The sequence below is a fragment of the Fistularia commersonii genome, chromosome 25 (genome assembly GCF_037954325.1).
Source record: "Fistularia commersonii isolate RoL2024-O1a breed Wild chromosome 25, RoL_Fcom_v1.0, whole genome shotgun sequence".
Taxonomy (NCBI): Eukaryota; Metazoa; Chordata; class Actinopteri; order Syngnathiformes; family Fistulariidae; genus Fistularia; species Fistularia commersonii.
Genome location: NC_141308.1, coordinates 1125475 through 1147989, shown reverse-complemented (window position 1 = coordinate 1147989; position 22515 = coordinate 1125475). Strand labels below are relative to the sequence as shown.

The 22515-nt window shown below is 39.3% G+C and overlaps 1 protein-coding gene across 12 annotated transcripts in view; it reads left to right on the top strand.

Annotated features, from left to right (window-relative positions):
* Positions 1 to 22515, top strand: part of adgrl2b.1 (adhesion G protein-coupled receptor L2b, tandem duplicate 1) — an 85568-nt gene that overhangs the window by 44979 nt on the left and 18074 nt on the right. For 8 of the 12 annotated variants that reach the window (XM_086172322.1, XM_086172326.1, XM_086172320.1 and 5 more), the window contains 7 exons: positions 402 to 511; positions 3445 to 4245; positions 12460 to 12756; positions 13910 to 14010; positions 14804 to 14989; positions 17936 to 17974; positions 22118 to 22301. In XM_086172322.1, coding sequence (XP_086028448.1) covers positions 402 to 511; positions 3445 to 4245; positions 12460 to 12756; positions 13910 to 14010; positions 14804 to 14989; positions 17936 to 17974; positions 22118 to 22301 — 1718 coding nt within the window. Of the gene's footprint in view, positions 1 to 401; positions 512 to 2309; positions 2325 to 3444; positions 4246 to 12459; positions 12757 to 13909; positions 14011 to 14803; positions 14990 to 17935; positions 17975 to 22117; positions 22302 to 22515 lie in introns of all 12 variants that reach the window. The other 4 variants (XM_086172327.1, XM_086172324.1, XM_086172328.1 and 1 more) reach the window with 3 other exon arrangements.

Genomic DNA, 22515 nt, shown 5'->3' with positions numbered 1-22515 from the left:
ACTCGCAGGGGAGCTGTTCTATTCACCAGAGGCCAGCATTTCAGTGCACGACATGTCACAGACACCTGTTCTGTGTAATTTTAATGAATGTCTTCCTTTTCAATAGTGGTATGAAGATGCTGTTAAAGGACATGCCATCGATAATTCCTAACATGCCTTCGGCTGCACTCTGGCTCTGTTATTCATGACAGCACTCATCCACATTCATTTACTGACTCTTGATTCTTTCATCCCTCCTTCTGTCAGGTTTAAATTAGAATGCATATTTGACAGTCCTTCCCGGGATTTCTTCAGTTTCACTGTAGCTGTGACGATGAACTTTTCTCCCCTGTCTTATTAATGCTGTCTTTTCTGAACTCTGGGTAGTCATGATGAAATCTCTGGTCAATCTTTTTTTCTAGGTGCAACAACCGTACGCAGTGTGTGGTTGTCACTGGCTCTGATGTCTTTCCTGATCCATGCCCTGGCACCTACAAGTACTTAGAGGTCCAGTATGAGTGTGTTCCCTATAGTAAGTATTGCAATACTAAACTTTTATTGTATATTATAAACTTGCATTTAGACAACACAGATGTAGTGTTTCTCATATCTACTAATGAACACTAAATTTTCTGTTATAGCTACTACACGGCGAATGAATGGGAATATACTTGCTTTCTCAACTTGGAGTCAATATGACAATAGAAAACGATATAGTTCTGATTTGTCTTTGTTAGACATGCAAAAATCTTACTTGCTCTCCTCTTTATTGGCTAAGAACAATGCACAAAATATTACACAGTTTGTCTGTCTTTTTCTGTCTTTTGCCTTTTGGGTGTGTAATCTCTAATCTCTCCGTAAAGGAGTATTTAGTTTTACCCTAATATTTAAGAAAATTAAACATCATGTCTTAACTCGGTGGGTTTTTTTTGGCAGTGGGCAGTTCCAATATGCCATTGAGACAACCAAGCAGTCAAAGATTAAGCAGCTGTTTTTATCTTAGAATTTCAAGAGTTTATCGACATCGTTTCTGTACTAACTATATTAAATCTGGTGGCGTTGCCACAGGAAACAGTGTTTGGGTCAAGGTTATTACTGTTATTAATGAGTTTGTTCTGCAAATTTGACACTTGTTGAAATATGAGCCTCATTACAAGACAGGATTGGACACAAATTTGATAAGCATATTTATTAGTGAAGCAGGGTTAAATTCAGTGAATCCCATGCAATGGCATTACCACAGAAAAACAGCTGAAATGAGATTTGTTTCTGTTGGTGAGGATTTCATCAAAAAAGGATCCTCATTGTTCCGCATCGTATGTTGTTTTCATTGGAACAACGTGTTAGCTGAAGAAGAGTTGCGAGAATAATTCTTTACACCTCTTTTTCATGAAGTTGGTGAAAAAAATGCACCATTTTATACAAGGGCTTCATATGTAATTTGAGCTACTGTTCCTGAAAATTTCCTTTTGGAATAGTTTATATCAGAGTCAAGCTCCCCGTGCAAGTACTTCGTACTTCTATGGATGAATTATAAACAGTTTCAGTAATATTCACCCCTTTTCCTTCTTTCAAACAGAAATCGCTTTCACCTCCGGTTTCCCCTCCTCTGACTAACCTTTCTTTTCTCCAATTTCTTTTAAACTTCTGATCTTTTTCTATATTGTCTCTAGCCTCTCCCACTCCAAGTGTATGCAGCTTCGGCAGTTCGCTAAAGAAATTCCATATTAGGCAGACTGTTCATCAGTCATCTCGTGTGCTGTTGCTCTCTTTGGCTCATTTGAGAGCTTGGCCTGTAACACTCACACCGTGTCATGTTTTATGTGTGTGGGCGAGCAAGTTTGGAACAAGTTTTGATTTGTGTTTGTAGAGTTTGAACAAATTCCACAATCAGTCAAACATGCCAAAAATAACTCTCCTCTTCTTTTGCCCTAAGAATGTTATCCATCTAAGTAGAACCAAGATTTTTTTTGTCTCTCCTACCATTGAATAATTATTTTAAGAGGGTTGAATTCAATTTTTATGCTGGCCAATATATTATTTTGTTAGCAATTAAAGATAGCAGGAACTAAAAGTCTAATGTAATAGAAAACACGGTGCATAGCTTTTCCCAGCCATAACTTGCCTATTTTTATGTCAGAGGATAAGATTTTGCTCACTAACAAATATTTTTTTTGTAGCTCTTTTTCCCAGAGCAGCCTTGCACTTCATTTCATGGTTATATCATCTCCCAACTAATTCTCCTCTTGTACCTGGTAGATGACACATGATAACCTTTCTCTCCCTTTTGCACTCTTTTTTTTTGCTTTCTTTTCCAATGCCTGAAATAGAAGTGGAGCAAAAAGGTAAATAAGTGGTCTGGTCTTTTCACCCCCTCCGGCTCCTTGTTCTGTGGTGTTGAGTACAGCTCTCCTCACGTTTCCTCCACCTCTGATTGCCCCTACTGTTAAATGCAAAACCCATAGGAGGATTGTTTGCAACCGTGGAGTCCAAATAAATTTCAAGGCAGAATTTTAAAATGACATGATCATAAAATAAAGTTTTCTCACAATGTAAAGGACGACACGCACTGTTCAGTGTTGATATTTTCAAGGAACTCTCACAGAGCACTGTATTAGGTCTTGAAGAATGAGTGTGTTTATCCTTATAAGTCTTAGTTTGCTTGACACATCTTCTGCTGCACTCATAGCACGTGTCATACCACTGATGATTGAGCGGGATTGGCACAGGGTTTAAATCTCGAAAGAAACAGCAAGAATTCATCACGGCCCTTTATTTAATCCACTGCCAATTAATTCAAACCCTCTAAATGGGAACCTTGCCGTGGCCTCCCTCACCCATCAGTGGTTACTCTTGTCCTTTGCCAGAGAAGTAGTGGAAATTCTACACAGCCATTGTTCAATCTGCCCTTCACCTTTTTTCTTTTGTTTTACCCTCGCTTTGCTGACACCTGACAACATGTTTTTCATTCTCATCACAAGATGTGAAGTTAGTTCCATATCACTTTGGTTCATGAACTATGTCATGTGAGTGTGCATGTGCAGTGTGTCTATGTATCCAAATGTCGCTGTGGCATTTGATGACAAAGACAGACTGGTATGAAAAAAAACCAACAAAACATACATCATTGTTTTATTCCCCATGATATTTTCAATTACAGGTCCTAAATATATATCTTCCGTTTGCATTTGCCATTTAGTTTTATTTCTGTTAAGATATAATAGTAGAACGTTAAGATTCAACTCTTCTTTGCTCATCTTTCTTTTTTTTAATACTCACTTTGATACATTCATTTAATTTTCTTCCGACATTCATTTAAAAATATTCCCCAAATTCTAAATTCATTATCCTGCCCTTGAGTTGTACAGCTGCAAGAATGATGCATACCATTGCCAAATATAATGCATATGTTTTGGAAATGTTTTGCCTTACAGTGTTTTGTTTCACTCTTTTCTCTGTCACTAGTTTTCATTTGTCCTGGGACTCTGAAAGGCGTAGGAGAAACCGCCTTCCTGTTTGAGGCCGATCAGCAAGCAGGATCATGGTGCAAAGACCCCCTCCAGGCTGGGGACAAAGTTTTCTTCATGCCCTGGACACCGTACCGCACTGACACCCTCATCGAGTATGCCTCCCTGGAGGACTTCAAAAATGGTCGCCAGACAACAACTTATAAATTACCACATCGTGTTGATGGGACAGGCTTTGTGGCCTATGACGGTGCTATCTTCTTTAACAAGGAACGCACGCGCAACATTGTCAAGTTTGATCTTCGAACACGCATCAAAAGCGGCGAGGCTATTGTTAACAATGCAAACTATCATGATACATCACCTTACCGCTGGGGTGGCAAGACGGACATCGACCTGGCTGTAGACGAGCGCGGCTTGTGGGTCATCTATGGCACAGAGCAGAACAATGGCCGCATTGTGCTAAGCCAGCTCAACCCGTATACGCTACGCTTCGAAGCCACATGGGAAACAGCATATGACAAGCGTTCGGCCTCCAACGCCTTTATGGTCTGCGGCGTGCTGCACGTCGTACGTTCGACCTATGAAGAAAGCGAAAGTGAAGCGAGCAGAAGCCAAATTGATTACATTTACAATACTAGGCTGAGCAAAGGCGAGTACACGGACATTCTCTTCCCCAACCAGTACCAGTACATCACAGCTGTGGATTACAACCCCAGGGACAACCAGCTATACGTGTGGAATAACTTTTATATCCTGCGGTATGACCTCAACTTTGGGCCACCAGATCCTGCTGAAGGTTAGAGTTGTTCCCTTTTCTTGTAGTCTATTGTCTCTGTAATTTTTATTGTATAAGCGCAGATTGAGATGTCACAGATGGCTGCATTTTAATTTTGGATGCAATTTAGGTGTGATAAAGAAAAGGGGGTTGTGTTAGTTTTGGGGAAAGGCCTCATTTGCAGAGCGAAATTACAGCCTCGCCTTGGAATGAGGGTTAGCTCCCATTGGGATTGCAAGGCTACAAAACCTTCCTCTTTATTACCATGAGGCAGGCTGAGGCACTCACTCCAGCTGGGGCTTGGACCCTATCAGTTTCCTTAATCTTAGGCCTTATCCAAAACCATTATGAACACTGCCCTCCTGAACTTCCCTGTAATGCTCAGAATACGTTTGAGAAGTATTGCACACAGTACTGCAAAGGTTATCCCCTCCTCGGGTTTTCAGGTTGTGTTGCCATGGTTACATCATCAGCACCACAGGAGCCAGTTTTTTGTTATAGATCAAGAGAAAAATACCTTTCTTTTGTGGAATATTCATAGTATTGCCATGCTGTTTTTTGTGCTCACAGACATACTATACCATGCAACAAGTCACGATGGAGGAATTAATGCTACCGAGAGAGATCAATCATAGTCAATAATCTTGTGTGACTGTCAAGGGGCTTAAACTAATTTGTGAAAATCTGAAAGGGCGACATGTGCGCAATCATAAAGAGACCCTATATCAAGCTGATAATTGGCTCAATTACCAGACCACAGCCAACTTATCCCATAGAGCTGAGTTAAGCTCTCTGTGTAAACTGGGGAAATGGGGATCTTGACCTGATATTAGAATCTCAAGATGCCCTCGGGCACTGGTCTAGGTTTGTGTATGATTCTTAACTTCTGGATATTTAGGGCGGCTGGGAAATACGACTCTTAACCCAAGCTATGGGGGGAAGGGGGTCGATGTCTCACCGGGGGCTGTGTGCTCCTGAACTCTAGCCTCTTGTCAACCTGTCTGTTTTCTTGCCGTCCTCTGGAATCGCTCCAGCATAATAAGTCGACACTCAAGGGACTCAAAGCTCGTGTGCCATTGTGCTGAACAAGTACAGCCTCATTTAATAGTATCTTGGAATAGATATTGAAAATGCTCAAGTTTTTAATTATTTTTTACAAATAAAAACTACCTGAAGTTAGCAGTTAAGCTCCAGATGCATATAAAAGTAATTAACATATACCGCATTGCTGTCCCTGTCTTAAAAGAGGCAGTAAGAGGCCAGAAAACTAGCTGTCAGACGACATTTGAGTCTTAAGTGTGGTGCAATGCCCAAGCAAACACATTCAATTTCATGAGGAAAAACAGTTCATTCAATCAAGGAACATTACACATTTGTTGATGTCACTCATTGTACTAAATATAGCTGTAGTTTCCTGTCATTGTCAACCGATCGGAAATGCATCTTTTTACCTGATATCAACGATGTGGATCAATAAGTATGTTTTGAGGAACTACTAAAGGAGCTGTGAAGGCATTCAGATGCAGTGGCCAGCATTAGAGCACTGCAGGTTTTGAATGATACTTGAAAATAATTGTATCTTGTCAAATTCATTTTCAGAACTGCACCTTTTTTACAGTGCGGCCGTTACAATTTACTGCTGCCCTTGATATGGTGTTGAATTAAACACCCCATTCTGCAAGGTAATCTTAATGGTGCAGAAATAATGTCTCCCTGTGTCTGAAACGGAGGGGCACAAGAGACATAAAGAAAATTAATCGATGCCATTAAGATTCATCGACCACAGAGTTACGCCCGACACCAAACCAAGTGTGTTTCTTGCCTTTGTTGAACTCATATTGCATGACATAAGTGAGTGTACTTTTGTGTCAAACGCATCAAGCGTGGCTTAGCACTCATCTTGGTCCTGGTCCTGCGGTGAAGTGATCATAGCAGAAAATAATTGATCTTAGCAAGTAGTCAGTATTTCCTTTACCTAGGGTTGATTGTATGCAACACTTCGGGTACCTTAATTTAGTACCAGTCGATGTGATTAGCTAAGATCTCCTTCCTTATCAATTCCCTTTACAAATTGTGCTAAACCATTAACAGGTTAGTAAAGAAGATGTCTGTTCTTCCCTAATGCATTGTGAACACAAAACCACAATAATCAATACTTTTAGAGTTTGCATCCTAAGAGGTCTCTTTAAACGTGATGGAAGCCAATAAAGAAGCAAACCAGTTGCAAAACGGGTAGAAACACAAATTAAACATTTTCCATGTTTTGCAAAGAAATTAACAAATGTCAGTCCAATGAATGCTAAGCAACATCAGAGGGCACAGCTAATCCACAGAAGATTTCAAACTAACAAGAAGGGAAAGGAGAAAATGCAGTTGTCTTTGAGGTACCTTTGATTTGATGCTTAAAGATGAGAGACATACAATTAATTGCTATGTCCAAAAAACTTGGCCACCTGGGGTAACCTAGTCGCAATGAGCATACACAACGACAGTGATGAATGAAGAAGCCAGGCATAATCACAGTTTCGTATCCAGCACACCACACATGTCCGTCGTGTATAGGTGATATATTTGTTCAGTCATCTCATGGCTAAAACCAGTAGGGGGACCTTGCTGCACTTTGGTTTGCTTTTAAATTCCTGAATTATGCCTGCAGGTGCGCCTTTAAGTTGGAGGACATTTTTAGATGCACTAAGCGCATGTTCCACCTTTGAAGCATGATGCTCCCGTACAAAAATAGAGGCTGAATTGAGGGAGTCAAGATTTAAAAGAGCTCTACTTCTTCTGCTATGTAGATTACTACTTGCTGGAAGGATTAGAGCAGAACACTGTTGAAACATACATTCAAGACTCCGATACAGAATTTCAGAGTGTTTTGCATTCAGTATATTTCCTCCTGCCCATATATCTCGCTGACTGAACATGTCTGTATCACGTCCTGGCTTCGCACCTTTCTCCAAACCGTCCACTTGTGGCTCTCCTGTGCCTGCTGCTAGACAACATTACTAGACAACAACGTTTCAGCTTTATAAATTACCCAACACAGATAGAGGATAGGCCCGGCAGAGGGTTTTCTGTCCAGTACTCTTTAAAAAACAATTGCCAATGAACTGCTCCTCAGCCACATGAAGTTTTTTCATCAGAAATAGCAGTGGATAATTACCTGTGCCTAGACACATGAGTCATTCTCACTTCTTTGCCAGGCTGTGTGTTCCTCTGACATTACCTAGAACAAAACAGAACAGCTTCAACACAGAGACTGATTCAAAATTCAAATCTTACGGGATCTGTTCCGCTGTCATTAATTTACGGTATTCGCTTAAGGTAAAGAGGCACAAAGGCCAAGTGTAGCTCCTCACAGTTCTTAACTGCTGAGAGCATGCTTAAATGCTCACTGACAAAGGCACATTGAGATATATGAGTTAGATAAATGGGGTGAGCGTGCCCTAATCGTTAGGTTTAATCTGGCATCACACATGTATCCCAGTGTCTTAGTTTAATCAAAGAAAGAGATCAACCAAGTTTACAAGCAACATTTGCAATTTTATTTTCCTGTGGTCTACTCAGATATCACTAGAACGGAGATGCCAAAGAGGGAAAAGGGTAATTAGTAAAGCTTGATTATACTTATTTAAATGAATATCATAATTATTTCAAGCTTGCCTCGTTTATACATAATTGATTAGCTTTCGGTTTTGTTTTCAACGCATTCAGTTAATTAAAATGTCACAAAATGCAAAATATGTCCCAAAACACAAAATAGTCCTTATGAAAAAAATCTTTAGGTAAAGCAGTTTTTTTTGGCCTAATTACGAGCTGCGTTTGTTCACATTACTGAGGGCCACTAGTTTCTAGTAATCTAATCTGATTAGACTAGGATAAATAGTATCAAATTAACTTTAGGTTTATGGATATTTGCACAGGGAAAGAATAAACTGAAATTATTGACATGAGCAAAATGTGAGTTCTTAATTTGGATGAATATTGTTATTGGCATCATTACTTGAATAAGCAAATTGGACAGTATACAGTCTTCCAGGGCCCAGCTGTGTAATCACCATGTGAGCCAGAGCAGCCTATCTTTTATCGGATTTGTAGCAAAAGTCTGTTGATGTTAATTGTCAGAACGATGTAATGTTAATCCATCCATTGTCTAAAAATTTCACATATACAGGGTAGTCACATGACTGTCCTAACACACACAACAAACACAAAAACATGTCAACAGCTTTCTTTTGGTCTTGTGAAAACATCTTTTGAATGATACCACAACTGAAAGATGGGTCCTTCCAATATTTACTGGATTGCTGGTAATTTCGGAGTGATTTAAAAAGAGCTATATCCTTCCACTGTATGCGTCTATTTGAAATTATACAAGGGATATTAATTAAATGATCCATCTTCAAAGCATAAACCAATTAAAACAGCTTGATTTGGGACAAGAGTTGTTATGGCTCTTCCTAATAGCAGGTATCAGGCAGCGTAAGATCCATTTATGTTGATATCGGATATACAATGTTGGTGCGTGTGTCTCTATCAAATGTTTGTGCGTGTGTGTGTGCGTGTGTGTGTGTGTGTGTGTGTGTGTGTGTGTGTGTGTGCGTGTGTGTGCGTGTGTGTGCCTGTCTGTCTGTCTGTGTCTGTGTGTGACATAATCTGATGGAGTATTTTGCATAATTCTACTTAATTTTAGATATGTTTTAATCCACATTTTTTCAGTCTCATTTCCCAGTGTTCCATCTCCACTTGGTATATTATGTACTTGATATGGCAATAGTGTGTTTTTGGTGTCAGATTGCCCATAAAGAGTGACTTCACTGCCTCTTGAGAAAAACGGTAGCTAATTGGTGTAACCCACTCTTGGCTGAGTGCTATCAGAGGATACAGGGCTCCTACTGGAGGGGATTTTGCTCCCAGCAGTTAGACGAAATTGTTGTTTGCTTAATGCAGAGACATGAAAATAGCACTGTTAATGTATCATCATCTGAAAAGAAAATCACTTGGAGTAGGTCTAATATGTGTATTAGTTGAGCTTTATATCACTGAACACTCATATGATCCACATACTCCATGAAGTTCCAACATGGCCTTACCTTGTCTTTGATTAAGCATTACTAACTTGGGCTTCTTGAACACATAATTAATGACAGAAGAATGTTCTTGTTAATAATTCCTTCTTGGTTATTCTCAGACCAAACTGCAGAATGTAACTGCTCCAAATTGTTCCACTGATCCAGCTGTCCTTATCCACAAGTCAGATTGCCATGAGACATGATACATTACAGTTGTGCAAAAACCTGTCACGGTATAATGATATATCAATAACTCCTAATGCGTCTCTTCCACAGACATCAACTTGGTGCTGTGGGTGCATTTACTGCTGGAGGGCTCCTTTACTATATATTTTACATACACTTGTAAAAGTGGCAAAATAGTACTGCCTTTACACAGTGTTTAAAAGCAGCAGCTCATGTTATGGAAGCTGCTATACTATGACACAAAAACAGTTCAATATTCAAGTGGCTGCCGTCTCATGTCAATACTTCTGCTCCAAGATGCTGCAAATTATGCCTATAAACAGTTGAAATTTTGGAAGTTTTTTGGGAAGTTAATGAATAATCAACAGGCTGTCTCTTCTCTGCAAGCCAATTCAGTTAGTCAATAAGTATTTTGTTTGTGTGAAGATACAAACAAGGAAACACTAGAAATTGTGTTTCCAAGTGTGTTACATCCAAGAATGATTAATCAGTTATCTGAGAAAGTAATTTACTTATTTTTGCTAGAGTACTTTTAAGTATTTTACTCTAAATCACGTAGCAACACCCCGTATGTGGAAACTGTAAATGCAGTAAACTATGAACAATGCCAAATAACAAGCATTATACATTGTAGACTAAAAATCATCCAGCCCCCCTTCCATCCATCCATCCATCCATCCATCCATAATCTATGGCTTATCCTGCACTTAGGGTTGCAGGGGATGCTGGATTCTATCCGAGCTGTCATCGAGGAGGGGTCCACCCTGGACCTGTCACAGGGCCATGTAGCGATAAAGATAACCATTCACTCTCTCATTCACACAGCCAGGCAGTTTTCCCAATTCTTTCCAGTTAACCTTCTGCATAATTTTTTGGACTGTGGGAGGAAACCGGAGAACCCGGAGGAAACCCATGCAGACTCCAGTAGAACATGCAAACTCCACACAGAAAAACTCCCTGTGGGAATCAAACCAGGGTCCTTCCAGCTGTGAGGTGGATGCGCTAACCACGACACCACAATAATACATTGTTAAAGAAATAATTAGAAAGAATTGTAAACACTAATTTGTGATTAAAATTGGTAAGTAGATGTCTTGGCCTACTTAGTTTGGCCACCGAAAGCAAATAATTTATCCTTTATTAATTCCCCCGTGGGGAAATTGGTTCTCTGCAATGAACCCATCATGGATGAACCATAAACAGCAGTAGGCTGATGTCCCCCAGCACCAGGGGAGCAGTTTGGGGTTCAGTGTCTTGCTCACCAACACTTCGACACACTAGGAGGAGCCAAGAATGCAACCAGGAATGCTCGGTTCCAGAGACTTCACGCGCCACGTTGCCCCTTAATGCTGCATACTGTGAAAGCAGATGCATATCTAATGTTAAATTAGCCCTCAGAAAAAGTTCAACTTATCTGCTCAGATATGGAGAGATTTAATATTACGAATCTGAATTACTCTTGTCCTTGAATAACAACATAAGGGTATATTGGATTATCTTTAAATCCTCTTTCTCTCAGTCAATAAAGTCTGCAATGCCAATAGATAGTATATATGAAAACCGCTTCCTCTTAAAACACAATATTGTTAAATTATGATGATTTATCTTGTTCAGTTTGTCCAGTTTTGAAAAAAAAAAAAGGTTTTTAGATCTCATATCTTAGTTTAAGCATACTTTATATATCATCCAATATTTGTATATTTTCTTACTGAGCCTTCATTGTCCTGGGAGTGAAACTTTTCTTTTTGATCTACAATTGCAAGATATAACATACAAGATTAGGTCAACCCGTGAATGTGTGGGTTACAAACGCACAAGGACTGAACGAGTGTATGGCAAATAGCCAGGACTTTATCCAAGAGGAAAAGTTCATTCCGTAAAATGCCACAGTTCAGCGTCACCATAGCTTTTTTCATTCTTCCCGCTCTCCTGTGGCTCCCCGACGACATTGCCAGATATCAGCTTTGTAATAAACTCAAAAAATGTTTCACTAAAATGAAAAAGCAAATATTCCCCCGGGTGTCTGATAAGTGTGAAACGTGAAATGCAGGTTTTGTCACCAATCTCTCTCAGGAAATGGAGATGTGTTTCTGATAATGGAGTGTCAGATAACATGATATTGCATTTTCCCAAAAGCACCCTGGGAATCCTGAAGACATCGTGTCTCTCAATCCAAAATCTCATCATGGCAAACTGCATTTATCTTCATATACAATCAGGTTATAATCAGTAGAATGCATGATTCATCCAAACAGGCGACAGTTTAACAAAGCCTGTTTACATTGACACTTATGAACATACCCTAAAACATTAATGATGGTTTCTTTATCTATATTAGTTATTTATACTGTACACAGTTTATACATACCCTTTTTCTGTGTTCATTTCCTAGTAGTCTGCAGGCTCTCAGCTGAAGTTATCCATCTCCAATCTTAAACAAGAACACATATGAGCAATGTACCAAACACAGGCATGTGCACATTCACACATAGATTTGCTTCACAAACTAGGTGTGCACTTGAATTACATTATTGCTGATATATGGTTGTTGCTTGAAGCACCAGGCATTTTTATCAAAGCGAGAGAGATAAATGAGAGAGGAAAAAAAGGTAAAAATGGAAACAAGCTTTGGGTTCATTGTTGCCATTTAACCAGCTAATAGGTTCTGAGTGTGTTAGGAAGCAATCACTTTTATGTCAAAGAATGCCCAACCACCAATTAGTATCTTGTTTATGAGCTGATGTAAATCCGAAATAGCCCTATCATGCTATTTTGGTTGCACAGATAGCACTGTCATGGATGGTTCGCCTTGCTTTAGCTCTGTGGAGGATAGGGCTTAGACTGTAAGCTGGGGTGATTTTTTTTACTCCAGTAATACTAACAAGCCATGCCTGTTTATATTGCATCTAGAAATGAAGGGAGTTCAAGTAAAGGACATGAGTTGAGCGTTAACAGTTCCACTCGTTCTCTTTTTTAGTGTCGACCAGTGAAGATTTCTCGGTCTCATCATCGCCCCCGAAGACCGAAATGGTCACATCCACCGCTGTTTCAACGGTGAAAGGGTATGGTGATACCACTGTAGCAGGAGCAGACCCCAGGGATGGGAGAGACCCCTTTGAGGATACTCGTGGCTCAGTCACAGTAGAACCCACTGTGCCAGAGCTTCCTCCAACACCAAGGCGCTTCTGTGAGGCGACGAGGAAAAGAGCCATTGACTGGCCGCAGACCCACACTGGAACAACTGTGGAGAGGCCCTGTCCCAAAGGCACTAGAGGTAAGCTAACCCTATACAGTTATTGTTATAATATATTCTTACTTCTTTCTCAGGCCCAGCTGTAATGTGAGATTACGTCGCATATTTTGAATTTCAAAGTGATCATTATATAAGACAAATAACCTGGAACAAACCATCCAAGATACAGATAATATTTATATATAAATGTGGTTGCTTTAATTGTGTGTAGTTATTTGTTATTCCATCTTTGCTCCTATGGTTAGAGTTTGTGACATTTTTATTTGAGGGCATGTCAAATTTTAAGAACTATATAGCTTTCGACCCTCTTAAATATAGGTAACAAGGCCTTGCACATGTAATTGTAATAATGCACATTTCCTATTTTGAGCACCACACCACCTTTTGGTTTGATTTTGCTTTGTTTTGGGATTTTGTTTGCTAGTTTTTTGTCTTTGCCGAAAGTATAGTGAAAATAAAATGCTTTTGACTATTTCACAAAGCTTGGATATGCAATCAACAAAATCCAATAACAAGTTATATGTTCATTCTATTTTCTGTGTGAATTACATTGCATTGGTGTTTCCCAATGGCAATTATGCCTCATAGTTAAAAGCAAAGTGTGGGAAGTTGGGAATCAAAGAGACAGTAAGGGAAATGCTCTGCTGCAGATTGTTATACAGGTTCTGTTGACAATGATACTGACGTAGGAATCTCACAGAAGTTACCTTAACACCCTGTCAAGGAGACTGACAGAGCTGTCAAACTATAAAGCAGAACCATTGGCAGATGTGAAAGCAAGACAGAGACAATATTTTGACTGGAGTTGAAAAGGAAGTGTCTTGGTTTAAAATTGCTGTCAGTAAAACAACGGTCATTAGAAATGATATTGCATTTTATTTAATCATCCAGCACTGCTTTTGATATGTTTACAATTCACAAATACATTTGGTGCGGCATTCCATTTAAGTGAGATTTGTGCCCCAATCTCTCCTTAATCTTCTCTGCAGGTTGTTATCATGTTAATTCTCCAAAGCAAGTTGGGTTTAAAAGTTTTCAGCATTGGTTGCTCCGGCTGCACACATTGTTTCCTGCACCAGAGATTTTGGATGAAGGATAGAACTGTAAGAGGAACTGTATTTGAGCAGTTTTTTTCACCCCCCACATCTGCTGTTGTCATTCTTTGCTGCGGCAGGCATTGCTTCCTTACTCTGCACTGTGGCAGGAACCTGGTGCTCCAAAGGACCAGACCTGAGCAACTGTACCTCCCACTGGGTGACTCAAGTGGCGCAAAAGGTAGAGTGGTACTGTAGATATAGAAGGAAAAAGACATATTTCCGTGCCGGCATCAGGCACTAACTTATTACATATGCTTCGGCAGGAATATTTCCAGCTTGTTAAATAATATCTACCATTTTGTGAAGCTAAAGGAAAATACTGTGTTTCTATGCCTGCTGCACCTGTTTCATACTATAAATCAGCAGTGACAGAAAAAAATGAAATTCATTAATTCCAGAAATAAAAAGTACGTAACACTTTCTTTCCTTTTCTTAAATCTCAGAAACATAGGAGTACGCAGTACAGTTAATCTATTCTCAGTGTTAGTGGCAGAAGATGGCTGGATGGAGTGAGTGAGTGAGTGAGTGAGTGAGTGAGTGAGTGAGTGAGTGAGTGAGTGAGTGAGTGAGTGAGTGAGTGAGTGAGTGAGTGAGTGAGTGGCTGTTTGTCAGTATATGTGGCCCTGAGATTGACTGGTGACCAGTCCAAGATGTTCCCCGGATGGATGGATGGATGGATGGATGGATGGATGGATGGATAAAAACAGAAGCCTATATATCAGTTTTATCTGTAGTCCCTTTCCAAATCGTATTTTATCATATTAGAACTTGTATCAAAATTGTATTATTGTATTACTGAATAAAATGAAGTTTTCATGCGATGAGAGCACAAAATGAATGTTGCACTGATCCTTTCTGATAACAGCCAATTTTTTATTTTTAGTAACTTGCCCACATGATAGTTAACATATAACGCCAATGCCCGATCTGATGCTTTGCTCACAATCTGTGTTAATTGTTGGTTTTGTCAGATTCGAAGTGGGGAAAATGCTGCCAATCTAGCCAATGAGCTGGCACGCCACACACAGGGCCCGGTTTTTGCTGGTGACGTGAGCTCCTCCGTGCGCCTGATGGAACAACTTGTCGACATCCTGGATGCTCAGCTGCAGGAGCTCCGGCCCAGCGAGAAGGACTCAGCTGGACGCAGCTTCAACAAGGTACTATGGAATTCTTGTCTGGCTTGTCTTATTGAACTTTGCGTTTCTAGGCTCCATCCTAGTATCAGCATGTGACAGGACATTCAACAGCAGGATACCAGCCAGTGTATACAAAAAAAGACACACATGCATACACATGCACATGTACACACACACACACACACACACACACACACACACACACACACACACACACACACACACACACACACACACACACAATCATACAGTCTTGTAGCATATAGTCTCTTGTTAAGGGACAAGGGAGGCAAGTCTAGTAGTGAGGGGAAGCTCATTCCCCTGCAGCTGTTAATTACTGGTGTTGAAATGGACTTACATTCTTCTACCCATACGGAAGTGAAGGCCTTAATTTTCCCCACCATGTCATCAGACAGCTCTTGCTTGCTGACAAGTGTGGAGCTACTTCATATCAAAGTCTGCAAGCTCCCAGTGAGAAAAGTACAGGCGCAAGACCTACCTTCATCCCTCGGCTGTTGGCAGTCCCATGGAGAGATAACTGACAGTTTGAAAAATTACATTGTTTTTCAGAGAGCACTTTCTCTGAAAACAGGACGAATTGCATAAAAAGACGCCTATTTTTGGTGGATTTTGGTGTTCGGACAGCAACATTACTATTGGCTGATAATGGCTAACAGGCTGCAACGCTGATAGTGTTTCAATGATTTGTACATCAGAGTAACATTACAAATACCCCAAAGTTGTTACACAATTTACTAGAATTTCAACCTCCTTGCATCATAACTTATGTTACAATCTTTCTTTTATGATGATTGTATCCTATTAATTTGGAATATTATGATATGATCATGTGATGAAAAACTGCAATGCAGATCAACACATTTGTCATAAAAGTATTGTGTGTGCAATTATTTAACAAAAATTGAACAAATATTGGATGCTAGAGCTGATTGATTAGGCAATGCGATTCATTAGACATTTACAGTGGCAGAAAAAACACCTTATGATAAAGAAATGTGGCATATGTCTCCAAATGATCACCTGAAACATGAATTGTGCAGGCCTTGCCATTGAACCTTAAGACAATTACACACAGACCAGTACAATCTATAATTTCAGTCATGTAACTTCGGTAACCCCACAAATTCCATTCTAATATTTACTTTTCTTTACCTCATTTTTCTTTGGTTTGTTTTCCTCCATCTCCTGAGGGAAATTTCTGCTATTGCTAAATGTTCCCGGATGCTCACCAAAACCTCTCAAACTTTGTTGACTTGTGCTGGTCTGATAACTTATAGTGTGCTTATAGAAACAATTTCCGAAAAACAATTGCAGTACTTGTTTGATCCACGTGTGCTAAGATATTCATTATACCAAACAAGGAACCAGAGGTGTTTCCTTCCATTCTTAATTAAAAATCACTTGAGTTTTCAAGTTTTACTTCCAAAATAATTTCCATTCTTTCTGCCCTACATCATGTGTATGTTTGGGGAAAAAGAAAACCTTCAAAGAGACACAGCTGCAAGTTAACATATTTATTGCTAAAGTGCATTTACAAGGCTCCATGGACACTGACTGTGCCAGAGGTGATGTTGAACTAAACTGAAAACAAATCTGTCATGTACTCACGCTGTGAAATTTACGGCTAAATGAAATCCACTGGATGGTAGAAGGACATTTACAACAATAACTTGTATTTTCTGATGAAAGCTTGGAATAGACGAGGATTAAACTTCTGAGCCTTCAAAAGCAATTTGAAGTAGTTGCTAAACCTTGTAATTTGAAGAATAACATCCACTGGATGATTCAGGAAGGCATCAAAATCCATTTTTCCTTATACGTAACATAAAGTGCCAGCGCTTTTAAAAAAAATATTAATTTTAAGAGAATTTTCATTATTATTAGTTCCAGTAAAGTTTGAAAATCTAGAAGATTTTTTACAGAAATGAGATCACCAAATTATATCGGAATATACAGTGATGGTATACCGTGAAAGTTTTTTTATGAGTCATTCTTTTTTTGAAAGGTAATTAATCTGCCTTGGGTTGGATATGATTTATGTATCACTGACTGGCGATCTTTCAGGACAATTTTTAATGTGTTTATTGTTTTTTTCGAACATAATTGTTTCACATGTAGACATATATGGATGTTTGTACATATCTGTGTGTGCGTGCGTATATATCTGTGCATGCGTGCGTGCGTGCGTGCGTGCGTGCGTGTGTGTGTGTGTGTGTGTGTTTTTGTGTGCCAAAGAGCAGTGATCCCTCCAATCATGACTGGGTAGTTGAACAAATAATAGCATTACAATTTTTTAATTGAAATGGATGATAAATGAATGTGTAATGCAACCCCAACCGGCACCTCAATAGAATTTTTCCTGTAATGCAGCATTTTCTCTTTAAAAAATGAAAAATTGTGTTCCGTTTGCCTGACCTATTTATTGCAAGACACACATCTGGAAATCAGCAACCATTTTTTATTTTCTAATTTAGTTACAGGGCCTCAGTATCTGATTTTTCATTCCTAGTTCAGGAAAATAAGGAAATGCCAAGAGACTGGAAAGGTCTTCTTTTTTATTTTTTTTTTTACATTGTTAATTTTTCTTGGCCTGAAATCCAAATTATCTCATCCCACATTGTTTAGCTTCTTGGTGTAATTTAAGGCTCCACTAAAGGGGAGCATCAGAATCAGGTTTCGGCATTTTTCTCACACACATTACTGTGCATTTTAAATTTCTCTTCCCCGCTGTTGTGTGATGCTTATTCATAATAAGTCGGTGGTCACATTTTCAGTCCACGTTTTAAGAGCTATTATAGTTTATAGATCTGTGCCAGTTCTTTTTTATTTGTTCCTGTAAACTATGGTAAGTGGCATGATTTAATGCTTTGTCTTTTTAAGCTCTTTGAGTATCAGTCTTTTTACAACTTGTCTTTTGTTCTTGATTTTCTTTATAAAATGGAAAAGCTTCAAAAAAGAGAGAAGACATGCAGGGCATATATGAAGGTATCACCGCTAGCGTTCACATCGCTGTCACTCGCGCCTGACCAGCAGCATGCAACACTGTCTGTGTGTCCTTGATTGTCATGTTACAGTATGTGCCTGCACACGATATGGCTGTTTCCTCATCTGACTTGGCTGTCAGTTTTCCTGTCCATCTAAGGATGCCACTGTCAATACCACTGTTTTTATCTCTCCTATATCTCTCCTTCTTCTTCTTCTTTCTTTCATTGACTTCCTCCTTCTTTTCCTCCTCCCCCACTCACTTTTTCTCACTCCCTCTCTTCTTGTCTCTTTATATGTTGTGTGAATAATTGCCTTCCCACGGTTGTAATTGCACTTCCCTGTCAGCCAGAAGTGTGATCAAAGTGGCAGTGTGCTCAGCTTTCACTTGCTTACATTATAGAATATCTAGCCTCCCTTGTTCTCTTTGCAAAAAAGAAATCTCCTCTCCCTCTCTCTTTTGCTTTATCTGTGGGATTAATTCCTGAGCCCATTAATGTGTTTGTGTTCCAGTCTGATTTTTCAGTGTCTTCCCCAGACATTTTGCTTTTTTCATGTATGGCAAAATTTATTTCCTTTTGGTAGGTTCAGCTGAAAGACAAGGGTATGATATAAACACTGTGGATATGATGCCTTGCATAGCGTGAAACAAATAATCAGATTTTGCATTTCTCAGTGGCTCTTGGGGACTCCCCATGAGTTCAGGCTGTTTTTACTTGAGGTTTCATTTTACTGTGGGAAAGGAGCAATATATTTCCCTTCACTGATTTTTAGCTATGCTGGAGGCATGACTATGGATGGAAATGTTCACGGTCACTTTTCGTCCAAACTAAATAACTCAACAACGGTTGGTGGGTTGCCAGACATTCACCCTCTCCAGAGTATTTAACCTCCTGACTTTGATGATCGCCTGACTTTTCCTCAAGTGTCAAAACTTTTAATTTATCAAGTTAAACATCTCAACGGCTACCAGATGTATTGGTGCAGCGTTCATGGTTAGCAGACAGTGCTTCTTAATCAAGTTTAATACCTGTTTTCCAACATAGTTGGGAGATTTGCATTCATTGTTTTAAATAAAAGCCAATTGGTTTAAGTGGCTGTGTGTTTCCACAAAACCAAGCAGAATTGGTGCTTGATGTCAAAGTGTACTATTTAGACACTGATAGAGCACAGACCTTCACTAAGGACTACTTAATGAAAATGTCTCTGTCAGGCCACCATTATTTTTGATTCCTCCAGAAATACTCCATCCATGAAATTTCATGAAAACTTGGATAGCAGGTTTTGCATAATGCCAAAACCTATGAAGGTTAAGTCACTCTATTATGTTAATTCATTCATTGTTTATACCGTGGAGATCAGGAAGTTGGAGGATTTCAGGTACTTGGGGTCAACATTCCAGAGCAACAGAGAGTGTGGAAAAGAGCTGGGTTCAAGCAGGTTGGAATGGGTGGAGAAAAGTGTCAGGGGTACTATTTGATAGAAGACTACCAGACAGAATGACAGGAAAGGTGTACAAGACAGTGGTGAGACCATCCATGCTGTATGGCCTAGAAACTGTTACAATGACGAAAAGACAGCAGGCAGAGCGAGAGGTCACAGAGATGAAGATGTTGAGGTTCTCTTGGGAGTGACCAGGATGGATAGGATCAGGAATGAGTCTATCAGAGGAACAACACATGTTAGATGTTTTGGAGAGAAGGTCAGAGAAGCCAGACTGAGATGGTTTGGTCATGTACAAAGAAGGGATAGTGAATTTATTGGTATGCTGGAATTGGAGCTGCCAGGCAGGAGGTCTCGAGGAATGAGAGAAGATATGAAGGTAGTTGGTGTGAGAGAGGAGGATACAGAGAATAGGGTTAGATGGAGAAGGTTGATTCACTGTGGCGACCCCTGAAGGGAAAAGCTGAAAGGAGAAGAAGATTCATTGTTTATACCGCTTATCCCACACTCAAGACACAGTAGGGCTTGAGCCTATCCCAGCTGTGACTGGGTGAGAGCCCTCCTTTTTCCTAGGCATAAGCTCAAATTATTGTGCCACTGTGCTACCTACTTTATCATATGTCTAGTGATATTTTACGTTGAATTACTTGTTTGATAAAAATCTTGTGAGTGTTTGCCACTATCCTAAATATTTACGAAGCAAGAGAATTCCCCAGTTGCAGTTGATTTTCATAAATGCTAATAATGTTGGCACCAAACAAAATGTGAAGCATCACTGGCTCTGCCAGCGTCATAAAATTAAATCTTTCTAGTCTGTTACGTAGTCAGAACATCCTCCCCCATTGTTAAAATCATTTTAAAGCAAAATTTAAATGATATATGTATTTCAATTTTTTTTCACCAGACCATCATTTTCGCAAAGTCAGAGATCAGTGCCAATATCTACCCAGGCAGTCTTTCTTAGAAATTCTATTTGAATAGGAATATCCCATTTAGTAATTGTAAATTTGGTTTGTCTAACTGGACAAGTCCAACAAGAGAGCTCAGGCAAAGCTCATGATTCTGTATCTAGTCAACACGGCACCATTTGTTTACTTCTGTTAGCATTTTGCTCAAAGTATTCCGGAGTATAATCTCACAGAACTGCTTTCCGGGCTTTAGATTATTAATACAATCGTTGACTCTCTGAGGATAATCTCATTCCTCATAGTCCTTTTTTCTGTGCATAGCCCTGGAACTGGAGAAACTTTTGCAAACCCACAGTAAACTACAGAAATTAGTCCTCTTTAAGTGGTTTTCCTGGTAGCAATCCTGTGATTTGTAAAGGAGCTCCATTTCAGGTGAAACACCAGGAGAATTCAATCAGAAATAATTTCTATTTCTGTTCCAGAAATTAAATACTGTTTTGTCCCTTTTGGATTTCATGGTCCCTTTTGAGGATGGCTCACATGGGCGGTCAGTCCATTTATTGTTTGTCTGATTTCAATGGCTCCAACCCTTTAATGAACCCCTCGTCCCCTGCATGAATGTATACACACTTAATTCCCGTTACAGTCAGAATTTGCAAGCCACCAGTTGCTTGCGAGGCCATAGACATAGGTTGATTTCAATGCTAAAGGCTGAGATATGGAGACGAGCTGGGAACCCAGAGTCTGGGTACAGTCATCATGGATGTGGTTAATATGAGGTCAGTGGTAAAATCATATGTTGCTGCCGACTTTGGTTGATCCCTTTTCTTGTTGTTCCAGGCAAACAGATAATCCTGTCTGTGGTCATTTTGTGTTCTGGATAATCACAGCTGTGACTAATTGGTATAGTGAGCAAAGGCTTGTTGTGGTTAATTATTGTTGTGGTGGTGGGCCACGCTGTGGTTAATTGCACCTATGGTTAAATTGTCACCCTGATAGATCAGCCCTGTAGATGCATAAGATTCTGAATATTTGTTCAACTTTCTCCTTTCTAGCTTTATTTGTAATTGCTGTGATTCTACCTGGCAAAAAGTAATGAACTCCTACCGCCAAGGTCGAATTATATTCTTGTTATACCAACATGTGATACTTGTGTGGACTTTGTGGAATGTTTAACTTATTTATTGCTTATCAGAATCCAGGAAATGAAAGGATTGCAGTAGAAAACAAGCAGTGTTTTCCCCTATTTTTTCCTCGACTGCCACTCTGGACATGGATTTCCTAATTATGCTGTCTTTCCATGCTGAGAATAGTATTCAAGATTATGGGAGGATCATGTTATGGGAAAATGAGTAGTGTTCATGGGAATAATTGTTATTTGGAAGTTAACTACTCAAAATTAGAAACAAGACTAATTATCATGGATAATTTTTTTACAGAATAGGGAAAACATGTCGTCGACATTTTTTTTGGAATCAAGTATTTTAACATTATTCATGAAAGAAAGCAATACAAGAATTATACTTCCCGAGATAAGGTGTACTATTTGTAAAGTAGAATGTTAGTATATATCACTGTTTATATCTGTGTAATTTCAATTTACCCTTGACTTCCTTGAACCTACAGTTCTTCATTAAGACAGAATGATGTTGATTTTACCATTTTAATTGTTGCAGCCACTGTTGTCCATGCATGTTCTTTTATCATTTTCTCAATCCCTGTTTTTTGTTATTAAACTGAAGTTATGATAGAAGAAATCAGCAAGCTGATGTTCTGCTTGTCTCCATGGATACAGGCAATTGTGGACACTGTTGACAACCTCCTAAGGCCAGAAGCTTTGAAATCCTGGAAAGATATGAATGCCACAGAACAATCACATGCAGCCACAATGTTACTGGATACCCTGGAGGAAGGGGCATTTGTCCTTGCAGAAAACCTGATTGAGCCAGCGATTGTAAAAGTGCCTGCAGAGAATATCAGTAAGTCACCCTAAGAGAATTAAACAACATGAGCATCCACCAGTTACAATTTCTGTTATTGTTTCTGGTAATGCTGTATTACAAAACAGCCTTCATGGGTTTTTTTTCTTTCCAATGTGAGGAAAGAAATTCCACGTTGTATGTATCTTTTATAAAAAGGCCTTATTTTATTTCTCAGATTTTTACATTTTGTCCCCGATTCTAAACCCTTTGT